Below are 16,817 nucleotides of genomic sequence, written 5' to 3'. Positions count from 1 at the left end.
CACATTTTGTTTTTTCGAGCTGCATTTGATCTCCATAGAATGTTCTCTGTTTTTATTTCAAAGTGGGTATTCTTTTATCCAAATTTTTATTGTTTTAATGTTTTTATAACGTGCTGCATAATTAACTGAACTCGATTAACTTAAAACACAATCAACACTGCAACACATAGTATTATATATATTATATTATTATAATGAGGTTGGTTAGGAACATGTTGATGTTCCCTTGTATGCTGGTGTTTGGATATCAAAGTGGGTTGTGGGGAGGCCAGGCTGAGGTGGCAGCAGGGGTCCTTGATGTCGTCATAGCAACTATGGATGAGCAGACAAAGGGGCGGGGCTTGCTCCTCTCCTGGGTACATAAACGAGGGAGGCGGGCTTTGTGTCCCAACGCTGACCAACTAGACATCTGCCTTCCCTCCATCTCTATCTCTCTCTCTGTATCTCGGTCTGTCTGTCCAGCTGTCTGTCTGTCTAGCGGCCAGCCACACTGCTAAGGTAAGACCTTCACCTTCTTCCTGCTTGTGATTGCATTTAAGGTGTTCTTGGCTGTATTGTCCTAAAGGTTTCCTTACTTTGAGCGGTAACGTCCATGTCCGTCTGCCTGCCCCTGGAAAAGTCATCAACCTTATCTCCGTCTGTTCTGAGATCTTCTGTCAGTGTGTACATCTCTGCCCTATACACTTTCTTAAGTGCTCTGACTTGTAAAAGTAAGAGCACCCTGGAATCAGTTCAATTACAGGGACAAACTCGTCAGACGCAAAATCGTAAACTCTAGACTTTTGTGAATTGCTGTGGTTAGTGATGAAAGGAGGGTCATAATGTTCTAACCTTTTCTGAAAGGACAACTGGAAAAATAAATACTACGAAAAATACCAAAGTCACGTTATTTAGACTGTAGATGCAATGCAACTGTCATTGATCTTCAAAAGCAGCGGTATTCCACTTTTAAATTCAGAACTGAGATGATGTTATGATGTAATTTACTTTGACAGGAATGAAATGATGTAATTTAGTTGGACAAACTTGAAGATGATGTATGTGGGGGGGGTAAGGGCTAGGAGGGATGGGGGGACTTGGGGGGGGGGCTATATGAAGCGGGACTAGCAACTAGCGATTGCATACGAGACACAGAGAGCTGGGAGGGACATCTCTGGTTCGTCACAAGGTTAAGGGAGAGAGCAAAACAAAGAAGGGTAGAAAAGGCCTTTCTGTGCTGATGAATAATTGATGCGTGTGGGCCATGTGTCGTTACGTGATCTCCTCTGCTCCCAGAAGGCTCCAGGCGGGGGAGGTCGTCACCAGACATGGCCAGCGGGTGTGTTTCCGCCCCGGACAGCCGAGCCGAACAGAGACTACCGCCGACCGCTCAGGAGGACAGCTGTACCTGTGAGTGGAGGGAGAGAGAGAGAGAGAGAGAGAGAGAGAGAGAGAGAGAGAGAGAGAGAGAGAGGAGAGAGGGAGAGAGAGAGGGAGAGGGAGAGGGAGAGGGAGAGAGGGAGAGGGTCCAGTCATCTAGAAACAATAGAAGAGAGAGAGAGAGAGATATTATCACCTCTAGAAACAACTGAAAAAAGAGAGATCCTGTCATCTAGAAACAATAGAAGAGAGAGAGAGCGAGGGAGGGAGAGATTTTCTCCTCTAGAAACAATAGAGAGAGAGAGATTATCTCCTCTAAAAAAAATTGAAGAGAGAGAGAGATCCTATCATCTAGAAACAACAGAACAGAGCGAGAGAGAGAGAGCATCTAGTAACAATAGGAGACACCAGATGCCCAGAGAGAGATGGACCTACAGCTCATCTTGTCTGAATGGGTTTCTAGAAATATCAGATGTCAGAGGTCAATCACAAATCGTTGTTCCTACCCACTCCATCAAAGAAGCATAGTCAAAGCGGGCAATTTACATAACCTAGTCATGTTGTTAAAATAATGTGACTGTTGTAAGGACAAAGGACTGAATAAGCAGCACCTAGTTCCATAGAAATTACACTTTGGATGTAGCTTGAAGGAACTCTGTAGCGAGAGAGCTGTTTGTGTGAGATGTTTATGTGGTTTATCGAATGGAAAGCCCTTGCGAACGGGAGGAGTAGGAACAGCTTGGTTAGAGGCATGGGCGTGGAGGAGGATGGTGACCCCGAGACAGAGCATTGATTATAGTGTTCGGTTGCTCATTAACGTGCTCCGGATAAGATGCTCTGTAACCTTACTCATAGACGCCAGTATGCCTCAGACAGGGCTCTCTCTCACACACACACACACACACGCACGCACGCACGCACACGCACACACACACACGCACACTTAATTGAACAGTGAACACAATGCAGAGCACACAACAGTGAACACAATGAAGAACACACAACAGTGAACACAATGCAGAACACACAACAGTGAACACAATGCAGAACACACAACAGTGAACACAATGCAGAACACACAACAGTAAACACAATGCAGAACACACAACAGTGAACACAATGAAGAACACACAACAGCGAACACCATGCAGAACACACAACAGTGAACACAATGCAGAACACACAACAGTGAACACAATGAAGAACACACAACAGTGAACACAATGCAGAACACACAACAGTGAACACAATGCAGAACACACAACAGTGAACACAATGCAGAACACACAACAGCGAACACAATGCAGAACACACAACAGTGAACACAATGCCGAACACACAACAGTGAACACAATGCAGAACACACAACAGTGAACACAATGGAGAACACACAACAGCGAACACAATGCAGAACACACAACAGTGAACACAATGCCGAACACACAACAGTGAACACAATGCAGAACACACAACAGTGAACACAATGCAGAACACACAACAGTGAACACAATGCAGAACCCACAACAGCGAACACAATGCAGAACACACAACAGTGAACACAATGCAGGACACACAACAGCGAACACAATGCAGAACACACAACAGCGAACACAATGCAGAACACACAACAGCGAACACAATGCAGAACACACAACAGCGAACACAATGCAGAACACACAACAGCGAACACAATGCCGAACACACAACAGCGAACACAATGCAGAACACACAACAGCGAACACAATGCAGAACACACAACAGCGAACACAATGCAGAACACACAACAGTGAACACAATGCCGAACACACAACAGTGAACACAATGCAGAACACACAACAGTGAACACAATGCAGAACACACAACAGCGAACACAATGCAGAACACACAACAGTGAACACAATGCAGAACACACAACAGCGAACACAATGCAGAACCCACAACAGCGAACACAATGCAGAACACACAACAGCGAACACAATGCAGGACACACAACAGTGAACACAATGCAGGACACACAACAGTGAACACAATGCAGGACACACAACAGTGAACACAATGCAGAACACACAACAGTGAACACAATGCAGAACACACAACAGCGAACACAATGCAGAACACACAACAGCGAACACAATGCAGAACACACAACAGCGAACACAATGCAGAACACACAACAGCGAACACAATGCAGAACACACAACAGTGAACACAATGCCGAACACACAACAGCGAACACAATGCAGAACACACAACAGCGAACACAATGCAGAACACACAACAGCGAACACAATGCAGAACACACAACAGTGAACACAATGCCGAACACACAACAGCGAACACAATGCAGAACACACAACAGTGAACACAATGCAGAACACACAACAGCGAACACAATGCAGAACACACAACAGTGAACACAATGCAGAACACACAACAGCGAACACAATGCAGAACCCACAACAGCGAACACAATGCAGAACACACAACAGTGAACACAATGCAGAACACACAACAGCGAACACAATGCAGAACACACAACAGCGAACACAATGCAGAACACACAACAGCGAACACAATGCAGAACACACAACAGCGAACACAATGCAGAACACACAACAGTGAACACAATGCAGGACACACAACAGCGAACACAATGCAGAACACACAACAGTGAACACAATGCAGAACACACAACAGCGAACACAATGCAGAACACACAACAGCGAACACAATGCAGAACACACAACAGCGAACACAATGCAGAACACACAACAGCGAACACAATGCAGAACCCACAACAGCGAACACAATGCAGAACACACAACAGCGAACACAATGCAGAACCCACAACAGCGAACACAATGCAGAACACACAACAGCGAACACAATGCAGAACACACAACAGCGAACACAATGCAGGACACACAACAGTGAACACAATGCAGAACACACAACAGCGAACACAATGCAGAACACACAACAGCGAACACAATGCAGAACACACAACAGTGAACACAATGCAGAACACACAACAGCGAACACAATGCAGAACACACAACAGTGAACACAATGCAGAACACACAACAGCGAACACAATGCAGAACCCACAACAGCGAACACAATGCAGAACACACAACAGCGAACACAATGCAGGACACACAACAGCGAACACAATGCAGGACACACAACAGTGAACACAATGCAGAACACACAACAGCGAACACAATGCAGAACACACAACAGCGAACACAATGCAGAACACACAACAGCGAACACAATGCCGAACACACAACAGCGAACACAATGCAGAACACACAACAGCGAACACAATGCAGAACACACAACAGCGAACACAATGCAGAACACACAACAGCGAACACAATGCAGAACACACAACAGTGAACACAATGCCGAACACACAACAGCGAACACAATGCAGAACACACAACAGTGAACACAATGCCGAACACACAACAGCGAACACAATGCAGAACACACAACAGCGAACACAATGCAGAACACACAACAGTGAACACAATGCAGGACACACAACAGCGAACACAATGCAGAACACACAACAGTGAACACAATGCAGGACACACAACAGCGAACACAATGCAGAACACACAACAGCGAACACAATGCAGAACCCACAACAGTGAACACAATGCAGAACCCACAACAGCGAACACAATGCAGAACACACAACAGCGAACACAATGCAGAACACACAACAGCGAACACAATGCAGAACACACAACAGCGAACACAATGCAGAACACACAACAGCGAACACAATGCAGGACACACAACAGTGAACACAATGCAGAACATACAACAGTGAACACAATGCAGAACACACAACAGCGAACACAATGCAGAACACACAACAGTGAACACAATGCAGGACACACAACAGCGAACACAATGCAGGACACACAACAGCGAACACTACAAGCGGCTGTCTGAGAGGTCTCTGACGGCTTGCCTTGATGGACAGGATCTGAAGTGGTCCTCAGTGTCATGTTCTCACACCAAGGCGATGGATGCTGTCCGTGTTTTCGTTTCTGTCCGTGTCCCGCACAGACCAGGAAGTGAACCTGTCTGACGAGAGTCCAGGGGTAACCATGGCGACGCGGGAGGCCGGCGACGGCGCCGTGTCCGCGGGGGCCCCGGCCCACGGAGCGGACCAGCAGAAGAAACCGCGCAGGAAGGACACACCGGTCCTCATCGCCCCGCCACACATACCCGGTGAGAGGGGCCCCCATGGTGACCTCCTCAGGCGCCCACTCACACCCACAGACACAGGGGGGTTTAAGGGCCCCTCTTTCAGGGGACATGGTCTGGGGACCCCCATGCCCTGGGTGCAGATGTCTCCGTAGGTCCCGGTCTTCACCCCAGGAACGCTGCTTAGCTTTTAGTCGCTCCAGTGTCCAGTAGGCAATATGTGGACATAACGGACCACCACAGAGTCAAACCACTCATTGTACCTCAAACCTCTTTTCCCTTCTGCTTTGTAGGCATACGACTGCTGATGGGAGAGAAGCCGAGCGTCTTCCTGGAGGACGAGGAGAGGAACGGGAGGGAGTAGAGGAACAGCGCCCTTTGAACTCTTTTTGACCGATGGGGTTTTTCGTTGGGCCAACTCGATTAAATGGAGCTTTCAAACGTTTTTTGCAAAGTAGGTGTGTTTTTGTCAAAGAAGAGTATTTCCTTGAACTAATTTCCACATTCCAAGGTTCATTCCAAGGTTGCTTTAAACAGGCAGCGAACAGGCCCTTTATGTCATTTTGGATGAGTTTGTTCTCTACATCCAGTGGGAGGCGATGACCACCTGCAGCCAGAGCCGTGCTTTCTGACAGCTTCCAAATGTACTCCTTTTTGTTTAATAGTCATACAGAATTGACAATGGCTCGTTCAGCCTTCCTATCATGAAACGATCTCCTAGTGTTGGGACAGGAGGCTAAAAATCAACGTAGGAAAGTTGTTTTGCTAAATACCGAATGGGTAATGTGTGTATCATCTCCAATCTGAACCGTAGCCAAGGACGTTCAGTAGTCTGATGTAACCATAATTATGGCGGCATATCACTATTGAATGCAATTTAGGTCAATATTAAATAAAGACGTAAATAAGTGAAAAAAACCTAACCCTGGCTGGTTACTCCAAATTGCCTACCCTAGCTTTAATAGACCTTTTGGTGCAAGATAGTAAATGTATCATTTTATAGTCCTGCATAACGCCTAATCAATTAACTAATCATTTGAGCACTGCATAACAACTAAACCACAAATGTGTTTGCATCATGTTTGTCATTCTTAATAGATATGAACAGCCTTACACTACCTTTTCTACCACACATTCAAGAGGACAAAACTCAATGATAACACATAGATCAGATTGAGAATAGTTTAATTTAAACATTTCTTTTAACGGGCAGACACATTGGATTAAAGACAGTGTTAAGGCACTAAATACGACCAGAAATGTACATTTACTTTGCCGAAAATTATAATCTAAATGTCAATATTGACATTTACACACGACATGAAACACAAATTGCCATTGATTCTTTCTATCATCAATGTCCAGATCGACACCTGTCTTTCTACGGTGGTCTACAACAGAGCTGCAGGGGCGACGCCAGACCCTGTGTTGGACTGTTTCTAATCTCCATCCATTTAGTCTTTTCTAAAATAGTTTGTAACCACCTAGATGTAATCAAATGTCAATCTTATCTGGGCCCCTATTAAGACCCCCTAAAGGTCAGTCCTAGGTGGTCTCTGCTGTGAGGTCACTTCCCCTGTCCAGTGAGGTACTAAGGGGCTAAGCCCCCCTAAAGGTCAGTCCTAGATGGGTCCCGCTGTGAGGTCACTGCCCCTGCAGAGGGAGGTACTAAGAGGCTAAGCCCCCCTAATGGTCAGTCCTAGATGGGTCCCGCTGTGAGGTCACTGCCCCTGCAGAGGGAGGTACTAAGGGGCTAAGCCCCCCTAATGGTCAGTTCTAGATGGGTCCCGCTGTGAGGTCACTGCCCCTGCAGAGGGAGGTACTAAGAGGCTAAGCCCCCCTAATGGTCAGTTCTAGATAGGCTCCGCTGGGAGGTCACTTCCCCCTTCGGAGGGAGATCCGCTGCAGACGTCGGGCTTTGCCCCGGGGGTCGGTGGGCCGCAGGTCCACCACCTTGACCCTCGCTGGGCGGTAGGAGTTGGCACAGTAAGTGGGTCGTTTGTGGTAGCGAATCAGATCGCAGCCCTCCTCCGAGCCTGAGAACAAGGGAGATTTAAACGTTGGGTTAAAGTGCTCTCTCAGGTTCACATCGTGAGATTTGACCACATGAATTAAGGCTCCTACTTCAAATTTTTATTATTACCGTTTGAAAGTCAAATTCTATTGCAAAACAACGTTGACTACATTTCTGAATGCCCTACCCTAAACCATATAAACTCACATAGGGTAAGTTTGAATGTTAAAATCACACAAGATCACCTGAGCAGTCGCCAATTTTCTTTACTCCCTTTAGTGTATGTTCTAATCTTGGCACAAAACCTCTGAAACATGTCATGTGGAATTGTGTAGCTTCTCTTGTGTTTGTATCTTCAGGGCTACGTTTCCTACAGGATACCAGAGAAGACATGGAGCCAGGATCTGAGCCCTTTGAGTCCAGTTTTATTGGCACAATGAGTGCAATAAATCACCACATTTGAACCAAAATCAGAACCATACATGTCATACATGTCCCATCCCTTTGGCGAGGGAAGGGTGATTTGATGAAGTAGTGTGTACAAATAAGAAGGAACAATTATCAACAAGCAGAAAAACAAAACCATTGAACAAATGACACTGTATTCACAACAGAAGCACAGGTGCAAAACTGCAAACGCTAGTTAGGCCTGCTGTCCACTCACTTCTCTGCTCAAATCAAGAATAAAACAGGATTTTTAGGGACATACTGGTAGGTGAAATACTGGGGTAATAAAATGTAACAATACATAATGATAAGAAAAAAAATCTGTGGTCAAAATGCAGTCATGTGTTGCGAGCCAGACTAGGTCCTCAGTGGAAAAAGTAGTAGTTTCACAATAGCAGCTCTCACATCGTGAGACGTCTACGTTGTTTGGGACAATTTCTTTCTACAGGCCAGTGTACGCGTCACGAGGCTGACAAGATGGTTGATATTTAGCTTCCCCAATCCAACTTGTATTTTAACAATTTAAAATAATAACGATAAGATAGAATCCTTCCCGTTTTGTGAGGACATATTTCTGTGTTTACGAGGTGCACTTGCACCTCAAAAAGCATTTTACTGTACAACACAATGTAGATGAGCCATCGTTTTCATAAGTGCAGATGGCGTGACCGCAGTAGTAGCAGCGATGGTAAAGGCATATGGCCTTCTGGAATATCTGTTAGGTTTGTGGGTACAGATTCTAAACCCATGGGCATGTTTTTAACATACATCATTTACATGACGGAAGTCAAGTGAATATCATGCAATGATTATAAGGTAACTGGATCAATTATGAAGCATTGCAAACTTCAAAGCAACTCCTGCTTCGATGGAGGGGCCTCTGTGGGACTTTCGGAGCCAAGGCTAGAAATGAATCACAAAGAACATGACAGGAGCCCCACAGTAGGAGAACCAAACACTGATAATGAGAGGAAGCTGGAGGAAACACCCAGGTTCTGCAGCGAGAACCTCTTCACATTGACCTTAAGGCAAACATAGAAAACAAAACGCATCAACTCAAGTCGAAAAACATGGCAGATCAGCTTGAGATTTCTTTGTGTCTGTCGTTATCTCTCTTTGGTCAAGGCAACAGGAATCTCCTCACAGTGTTTCAGAAGGACATTTTGAATTGCGCAAAGAAAGACCTTGTCATTTAGATATTCCTATAACAGCCATTACATATCTGACGGGGGGGCGGGGGCGTTTGTCTTGCGTTATATGTGTGCATCTGCTTTAAAAGTTCTTAAACAGAACTAAGAAATGTTCTACATGTATGTGGAAACAAACAGTCAATCTTTACAATAAAAGGCAGATTCTAGCTAAATATTTTCACATAGTTCTGCATATCAGGGTTGAAAATGTACCATTGGTTTGTGAGGTCTTCACACCTAAAATTATCAGTTGCAAATAAAAACAAGCGTTGTGCATTTCACCTCCCAGTTAGAGGAAGAACGTTCACAGAAGTTAATCAAAAGAATAACGGCAATACATGTGATTCAATCTGTTGACAGAAACGACAACACAAATGATGATAGAATGAAATGCTAAGCTTGAGTTATGGTATTCGTCTGTTATGGGCAACAAAAAAGTTGAGTTTGCTGTAAATACTACAGACGATCAACTGAACAGCTTTATGATGGCCAGTCAAAGCTAATGAACTTACTCTTTTTTTTATCAAGATACACGGGACACATCTGACAAGAACCAAACTCCTAACAGTGGCGTCTGTTTTGGACATTGTATTAACAAGACCTGATGTCAGGAAAGAGCCCTAGCAGTACGCATGTTTGGCTTTCAACTGCGTCATAAAAATCTGTTTCATTTTACAGTTACAAACTACAAATTGTGCTAATTACACAATAACCAACAGATACCCTGTGCTTTTCAGCAGATACCGTGTGCTTTTCAGCTCTCCTTTGAGCGGCTTTATTTCCCAAGCCCACATAACCCCCATAAGGAACCATTTGTTAATATAAGCTAATGTCCTACCTTGTGCATCAACTCTCTGTTCTAACCAACCTACCATCTCTAAACTGGACCAAACTGCTGAGTCAGAGAGCTGGGAGGTGAAGGGGGTTTAAAGGGTTGAATGCTCCAACAATCTTTTATCTTTTTAGATATATCGATTCTAGACAATTTACATCTTATTAAGAGTTGCAAGACACCATGGCTTTTAGTCATTAGCTCTCGAAGCCAGTGGCTCACTTATTACCTCATTCATTGTAGCATTATCTCACTCACTCACTCAATCACTCTAGCAAACAACTGCATGGCAAATCAAAATTGTTTGGAAATAGCTTTAACAAAATTTGTGAAACATCAGAGAATAAAAACACATTCTATGAAAATTTGACATCTAGATTAGAGTTCATCACTTTCTCCTAGCCAGGGCGTGTTTTATTCCTAATCTCTAAAGTGGTTTAGTCCTAATATTTAAAGTTGTTAAATCCTATTCTCTGAGGTGGTTTAGTCCTATTCTCTTGGGGTCTGCGGTGGTTTAGTCCTAATCTCTGAGGTGGTTTAGCCCTAATCTCTTGGGGTCTGCGGTGGTTTAGTCCTAATCTCTGAGGTGGTTTAGTCCTAATCTATTGGGGTTTTCATGTTCTAACTAGGTGCATGTAGGTCGTTTCAGCATTTAAAGAGCACATCCGTTTTTGAAAGAAATTTATGAGGAAGGCAGGAAGAGGCTGGAGTCTTGGGTTTGATTACCCACTTAGACCTTCCCTACTTGGCCGGGCATCAGGGCTCTGAAGCTAACAGTGCCTAAAGGTCACTCACCACCTCCGAGTTGAGCAGTCAATACTACCATCCACCAGTACATCCCATCCAGTCTCCCGCCTTCCACTTGGTCAGCCAGTGGGGGCCGTGAAACGGCCCATATGTCCTAGGGGCCCTCAATGTTCTAGTGGCCCCTCACTGTTATGACTGTTCTAGGGGCCCTGCCTTGGTCTGGTGGGCTGCTAGTGAAGTATCAGGCCAGGCTTTCGATAACACTTCCTTCAGGCAACAACAATTCCAACAAAAACTCGTCAAAGAAATACCACAGGGTAATGACAGAGAGAGAGAGAGAGAGAGAGAGAGAGAGAGAGAGAGAGAGAGAGGTTCAAATCAATGAAACGGTGCGTCGATGAAACCATCCTGTAGTGATGCTGGTCTCCACCAGATGGCGCTCTGATGAAGGCAAACAGTTTCACCAAGACCCAGAGAAAGCAATGTGCCTGCCCAGAGACGAGTGTTTAATAAGGACAGTTTGTCTCTTGGACAGCGGCAGCAGCAGCAGTGGTTAGCTGCCCTGCTGAAGGGTTGTGGAAGCTACCATCCTCTTCATCATCATCATCATCATCATCATCATCAACATCATCATCATCATCTTCCTCCTCCTCGTCCGTTTCTTCCTCTGTCTCTTTGGATTCTGCTGGGGAAGAAGAGGGAATACATATGGCACACTTCAAGGGTCATCCCAGAGCCGCTCCATCAGTCTGAGACTACTGCCCTCACCAGTGCTCAGCTGGCTACCATAGAACCACAAAACAGACTAAAAGGTCCCATTCCAATTGTAGAAATGTATGTAGAGGAGGAAAGATTGGCCTGCCAAGTATCCGAAAGCAGTGAACAAAGATTGTGCATTTCCAAGCCCTCAAGCCTCTGGGCGCTCAGTCTCCAAACAACTCCTTTAAATACGTAGTACCAGGCCGGTCCTATAGGTGACCAGAAACACCGGTCCGTGACTCCACCCTTTGCAGGGAAACGCATGTGGACCTCAGTGAGCCCAATAAAGCTTATGCCCAATTTTTCTGAAGATTGGGACTTTCTGGGCCTGCAGCCGAAGAAGAGAAGAGCTTCTTTTAGAGACTAGTCACCAGTTTGGAACTGAGCCACGTCAAACAGATCTATTCTACCGATTTAATTTTACTTTCAGTTTGGAAGGAAACCTTTTAGCTATCACAGAGGAAAAGCAAGCAGATCTGATAATATTCATCTGATGGTTTTCAAGTGCTGAATAATACATCGCTCTGTATTTGTTATTTTGGATGGTTTGCAAGTCGTGATTGGCTAATCTACAAATAAACATTGTCTGTGTTTTCCCAGTAAGTAGCCCGGTAAGACCAGCGTTGATGTGATGACATCACCGCTGTGTTGTGTCATGTGATACGTGGCAGGAACCGTGTGGTTATCTCCATGCAGGTGAGTTTGCCATTCAGCGACGTGAGGCGACAGGGGAGGTGATCACAGCTGATTGGTTCTTCACAATTTGAATCATTACAAGATGCATGCAATGGCATGCGTTTGACTTCCAGAGGTTGGGGTTTTCCAAGGCCAAGACGTGGAGGTTAGATCACAACATGACAGACATGGTTCAGGACCAATCAACGCAGACAAATAACAGAAACACAGACTGACACAAGGGGTTAGATGTGTGTGTGTGTGTGTATGCATGCGTGCGTCCGTGCATGAGTCTGTGTGCCTGTATGTGTGTGTGTGTGTGTGTGTGTGTGTGTGTGTGTACGCATGTGTGCATGCCTCTATGTGCGTGTGTGTGTGTGTGTGCATGCGTCTGTGTGTGTGTGTATGCGTGCGTGCGTGCGTCTGTGTGTGTGTGTTTGTGTCCGTGCGTGTGTGCGTGCGTGCGTCTGTGTGTCATCACTGGGGAGCTCAACAGAGGGAAGAGGCAGGAGGATTCTTTCAGATGCACATGGTCACCATGGCAGCACAGGGTCAAAGCTCAAGGGAGAAGAGGATAAAGTGAAATAAAGGAGAGGACCACAGAGGGAGAGAGGACCACGTGCTGCTGAAAGGCGTGTGAGTGATGGAGTGACACCGGCACACATTGGCACGACCATAAATCAAATCAAATCAAATGCTGCTGCGACCGTGGGTTAAGCAGCGACCGAACGCCGTACATGAGCATGAGCGCAATGTGTGGTGGTTGGGGTAATAGCGGTGCCCTTGTAGGAGTGAACCCCAACATGCTTTACCGTCAGAGGAGTCGGACTCTGTGCCACTCGAGGTGTCTGTGATGGAGGAATCTTCTGCTACGTAGGGGTGAATGGAAGAGCGTCACAAACAATCCAAGTGAGACACAACCCCTTGGTGGTAGAAATTGTCAACAATTTAAAAATCCTCCTTCAATATAAAACCTTAAACCCGTTGTGCTTCATGCTGTGAAACAGAACGGTCCTCCACTTCAGCCATGCTACCACATCCCACTTGTTTCACGTTATTCCTTCATAGTTGTATTTCTTTATCATTCACACTCTCTTTGCCTTTCTTCACTGAGCTTTTTCATATCATTTTGAATATTCTTTGAAAATGTCTTAGCTTTGAAGAAAGCTGTGTTGTGCCTTAGATGTCTTCTGAAACAACAGTGTCATTGATTAAGCTCAAGGACAATGTGTAATGGGTCAGCATCACCACTTGGGGGCACTCACTAATAATGCATCAAAGAAATGATGTATCAGAGCTTCCAACTAAGGCATGGTGCTTCAGTGAAGGACCTCAGTAAAGGGTGTCTGCATCAGTTGTTTGAGTACCTACCACTGTGAATCGCTTTCTCCTCGCCTTTGTTATCCCTGTCGGTCGACTCCGTGGGGTTAATCTGTCTGGACCGTACACCCCTCCTGGGTCCAGGTCCAGGGGCCAGACCGCGCCCCCCCCCTGGATCTCCATCCCCCTCCTCCTCTTTGGGCTTCTCCTCCGCTGGCTCCTTCCTGCTCTCCTCCTTCTCCTTCTCCTCCTCTTTGTCAGCCTTGGTTCCTTCCTCCGACTCCTCAGTCCTCTTCTCCCCCTCCTTCCCCACCTCCCCCTCCTCCTCCACCTCCACCTCCTTCTCCAGCTCCTTGGCTTTGTCGCCAGGCTCAGCTTCCGCCCCCTCCTTCTTCTCTCCCTCGCTGGCCTTCTCCTCGCCCTCCTTCTTGCTTTTCTCCGCCAGATCTGAAGGAGTCAAGAAGGCAAGGTGGAGAAATTTAGAAAGAGGTTTGGTCAAGTTTGATGTTGACGTCCTTCAGTTGAGCTCATCAAGACTGGTCTGATCTTTTTGGCAGATCCAGAAGATTGACTGGAAATATTGAGGAGCCCCTGACGTCCCAGGAACCCCTGGGCCCCAAGACTGGACCGACTCTGGGACCTGGGCTCCAAGCCTGGATCTACCCTGGGCCCCAAGCCTGGACCTACCCTGGCTGGCTCCTGGGACACCTCGGGGGCTCCTCGGACGCCTGGGCCCCTCAGCCTGCACCTACCGTGGGCCCCCTAACCTGGACCTATCATGGGCCCCCCAGCCTGGACCTACCCTGGGTCCCGGGACCTCCAGCCTGGACCTACCCTGGGTGGCCTTGGCCTTCCAGCGCTCGCGGTTCCGGTTCACGTCCTCGCTCCAGGTGCTCTTGAAGCTCTTGAAGTCCACCATGTGCAGGGAGCAGTTGATGGCGCCGCTGCCCTCCGACGCCGTGCTCTTCACGCTGGAGCGCTTGCTCTCTCCGGGGGTCCCGGCCCCGGCCACGTCCCCCGCCACGGCCCCGACCATGGCCCCCAGGATGGTCAGGCTGAGGTGGAAACACACGAACAGGAAGACGAAGAAGAAGACGAAGAAGAAGAAGAAGAAGAAGAAGAAAACAAACAAAATGTTATATGATAGGATTTGTAAATCAGCAGCCCCGGCAGGAAGTACTATCCTCAGCATATATGTAGATATAGACGTATTCATATATATATGGATCTCCAGTGACATACATATGTAACAAAGATATGAAGGCCAGCCTGGTGGTCTTTAGAGCTGAACTAGAATTTGTGTTGACAGGTGTTTCCGTGAGTGTGTGTGTGTGTGTGTGTGTGTGTGTGTGTGTGCAGAGGTCAGAAGGTCAAGAGTCCCGGTGGTGACCTGGGCCGTCTTAAGTCCTCCGGGCCGGAGATGGCCGCCTCCTCGATCAGCGGCTTCACGATCTTCTCCGTCATGTCCGTGAGCACAGTGAAGGTGGGCTCCACGATGAAGTCGATGAACCCTGGGGAGACACAGCAGCCGCTGGTACCACATGGAGACCCCCTGGGTCCTGTTTACTCCTGTCCCTCTCGTCCCGTCGTTTTATGATTGCACCTCATTAATGAATATAATTACAATCGAAATGAATAATTCTGAATGTTTAGCGTGTCTTGGCCCACTATCACTCAGAAACAAATTCTTATAATGATGATAGACCAGGGCCACCATAGTGGAGTAATAATAGGAGCTGGGTGGTGCTGTTCCTCCACCTACCTATCTGGGACTGGGCCACCATAGTGGAGTAATAATAGGAGCTGGGTGGTGCTGTTCCTCCGTCTACCTATCTGGGACTGGGCCACCATAGTCGAGTAATAATAGGAGCTGGGTGGTGCTGTTCCTCCACCTACCTATCTGGGACTGAGCCACCATAGTGGAGTTGCGGTCACAGAGGGGAGAGAAGGGAAGGCCCAGATGTGCTTCTTTGTCGCCCTGGAGAAGAGATGATGAAGTGATGAAACACAGCAGGCAGGGGTTCTAGATGTTTAGACATTTAACTAACAGAAGACAACACGATTGTCCTGTGTCAAACAAAGATCACACAGTCCAGGTACAGACCAAACCCAGCTGCAGAGTGCACACAAATTCAGGTACAGAGTGATGCATTACATTTGTATAATTGTTTGTGATCCATTTCTCGGAGGGGACCTTCAGACTTCAGTCTCTCAGGGACTGCAGGCACTACCAACATCTACGATGTGATCTTTTAAAGACCCTTGAGACCCACATGAGCTGTGAGAAGACAGATGGTCTTCGATGTGAAGCAATAGAGGTGTGGTTCTTCTGATCATCTACACCTCCCTTACCCCAGAGACAAACAGGGCAAGGCGCTGGGATCGTGACGTGTAGGGCAGCTTAAGACAAGTCATTTATACTCGCTGACGTTTCTATTACTATGATTAGTAGGGCTCCGACCCCGTGGAAAAAAGAAAACCCTGATTGGAAACTGAAAACTGATTAGCCCGCCGTCCATAAATCACAGCCACCACATCTCTATTTCTAGGAAGACCTCCTCCCTCTTAACACTCTCCTCCTAATTCAATTTCACTGAGCAGAGGAAAGAGTCGCTGGTGTCATGGAAACGGAAGAGGTCACCACGCTGTCAGGGGTTCCCCGTCTGAGGGGTCGGCTTAGCTCAGGAGGTAGAGCAGTTGTCTTGTAACCGAGAGGTTGCTAGTTCGATCCCCAGCTCCTCCTAGCTGAGTGTTGATGTGTCCCTGAGCAAGACACTTAACCCTAACTGCTCCTGACGAGCTGGCTGTCGCCTTGCATGGTTGACTCTGCCGTTGATGTGTCAATGTGTGTATTAACCGATGTAAGTCGCTTTGGATAAAAGCGTCTGCCAAATGCCCTAATTGTAAATGGAAAGGCTGACCGTCGCCGTTTGAACATCGGGTCGACGTGTGTTCACGTGGCCGACAGGAAGGAAGACACAAATTGTGTTGTGATCCAGAGAAGTGAATCAAGCTGCTCACAGCGTCTGAGAACAGAACCGCTCTGATCCAGAGCGCTGACCTCCGAACCCATCTGACCCGGAACGGTGACCTCAGACACTGTGCGGCAGCATAGAGGTAACCGTTCTTAGACGGAGCGGTTCTAGTTCAGGCTCTGGGTGTCTGCTGTTCCCTCCCCTGTTTGCGTGTCACATGTGTGCGTCCGTGTTATCTTGTGCACAACAAAATGAATCAAAGAATAAGAAGA

General features: G+C 46.8%; 1 protein-coding gene across 1 annotated transcript in view; it reads right to left on the bottom strand.

The window, feature by feature from the left end:
* Positions 1–7,461: 7,461 nt before the first annotated feature.
* Positions 7,462–16,817, bottom strand: part of LOC307088681 (dual specificity calcium/calmodulin-dependent 3',5'-cyclic nucleotide phosphodiesterase 1C-like) — a gene marked incomplete at both ends in the record, with an annotated part of 50,251 nt that continues 40,895 nt past the window's right edge. The window contains 6 exons of the mRNA XM_079754633.1: positions 7,462–7,622; positions 8,265–8,268; positions 13,908–14,017; positions 14,405–14,625; positions 14,961–15,081; positions 15,467–15,548. Coding sequence (XP_079610759.1) covers positions 7,462–7,622; positions 8,265–8,268; positions 13,908–14,017; positions 14,405–14,625; positions 14,961–15,081; positions 15,467–15,548 — 699 coding nt within the window. The remainder of the gene's footprint in view (positions 7,623–8,264; positions 8,269–13,907; positions 14,018–14,404; positions 14,626–14,960; positions 15,082–15,466; positions 15,549–16,817) is intronic.

Source organism: Pollachius pollachius, assembly GCF_949987615.1.
Source record: "Pollachius pollachius genome assembly, chromosome: 17".
Classification (NCBI taxonomy): domain Eukaryota; kingdom Metazoa; phylum Chordata; class Actinopteri; order Gadiformes; family Gadidae; genus Pollachius; species Pollachius pollachius.
Note: the sequence above shows the minus strand (reverse complement) of the source record. Positions and strands in the feature narration are given on the sequence as shown.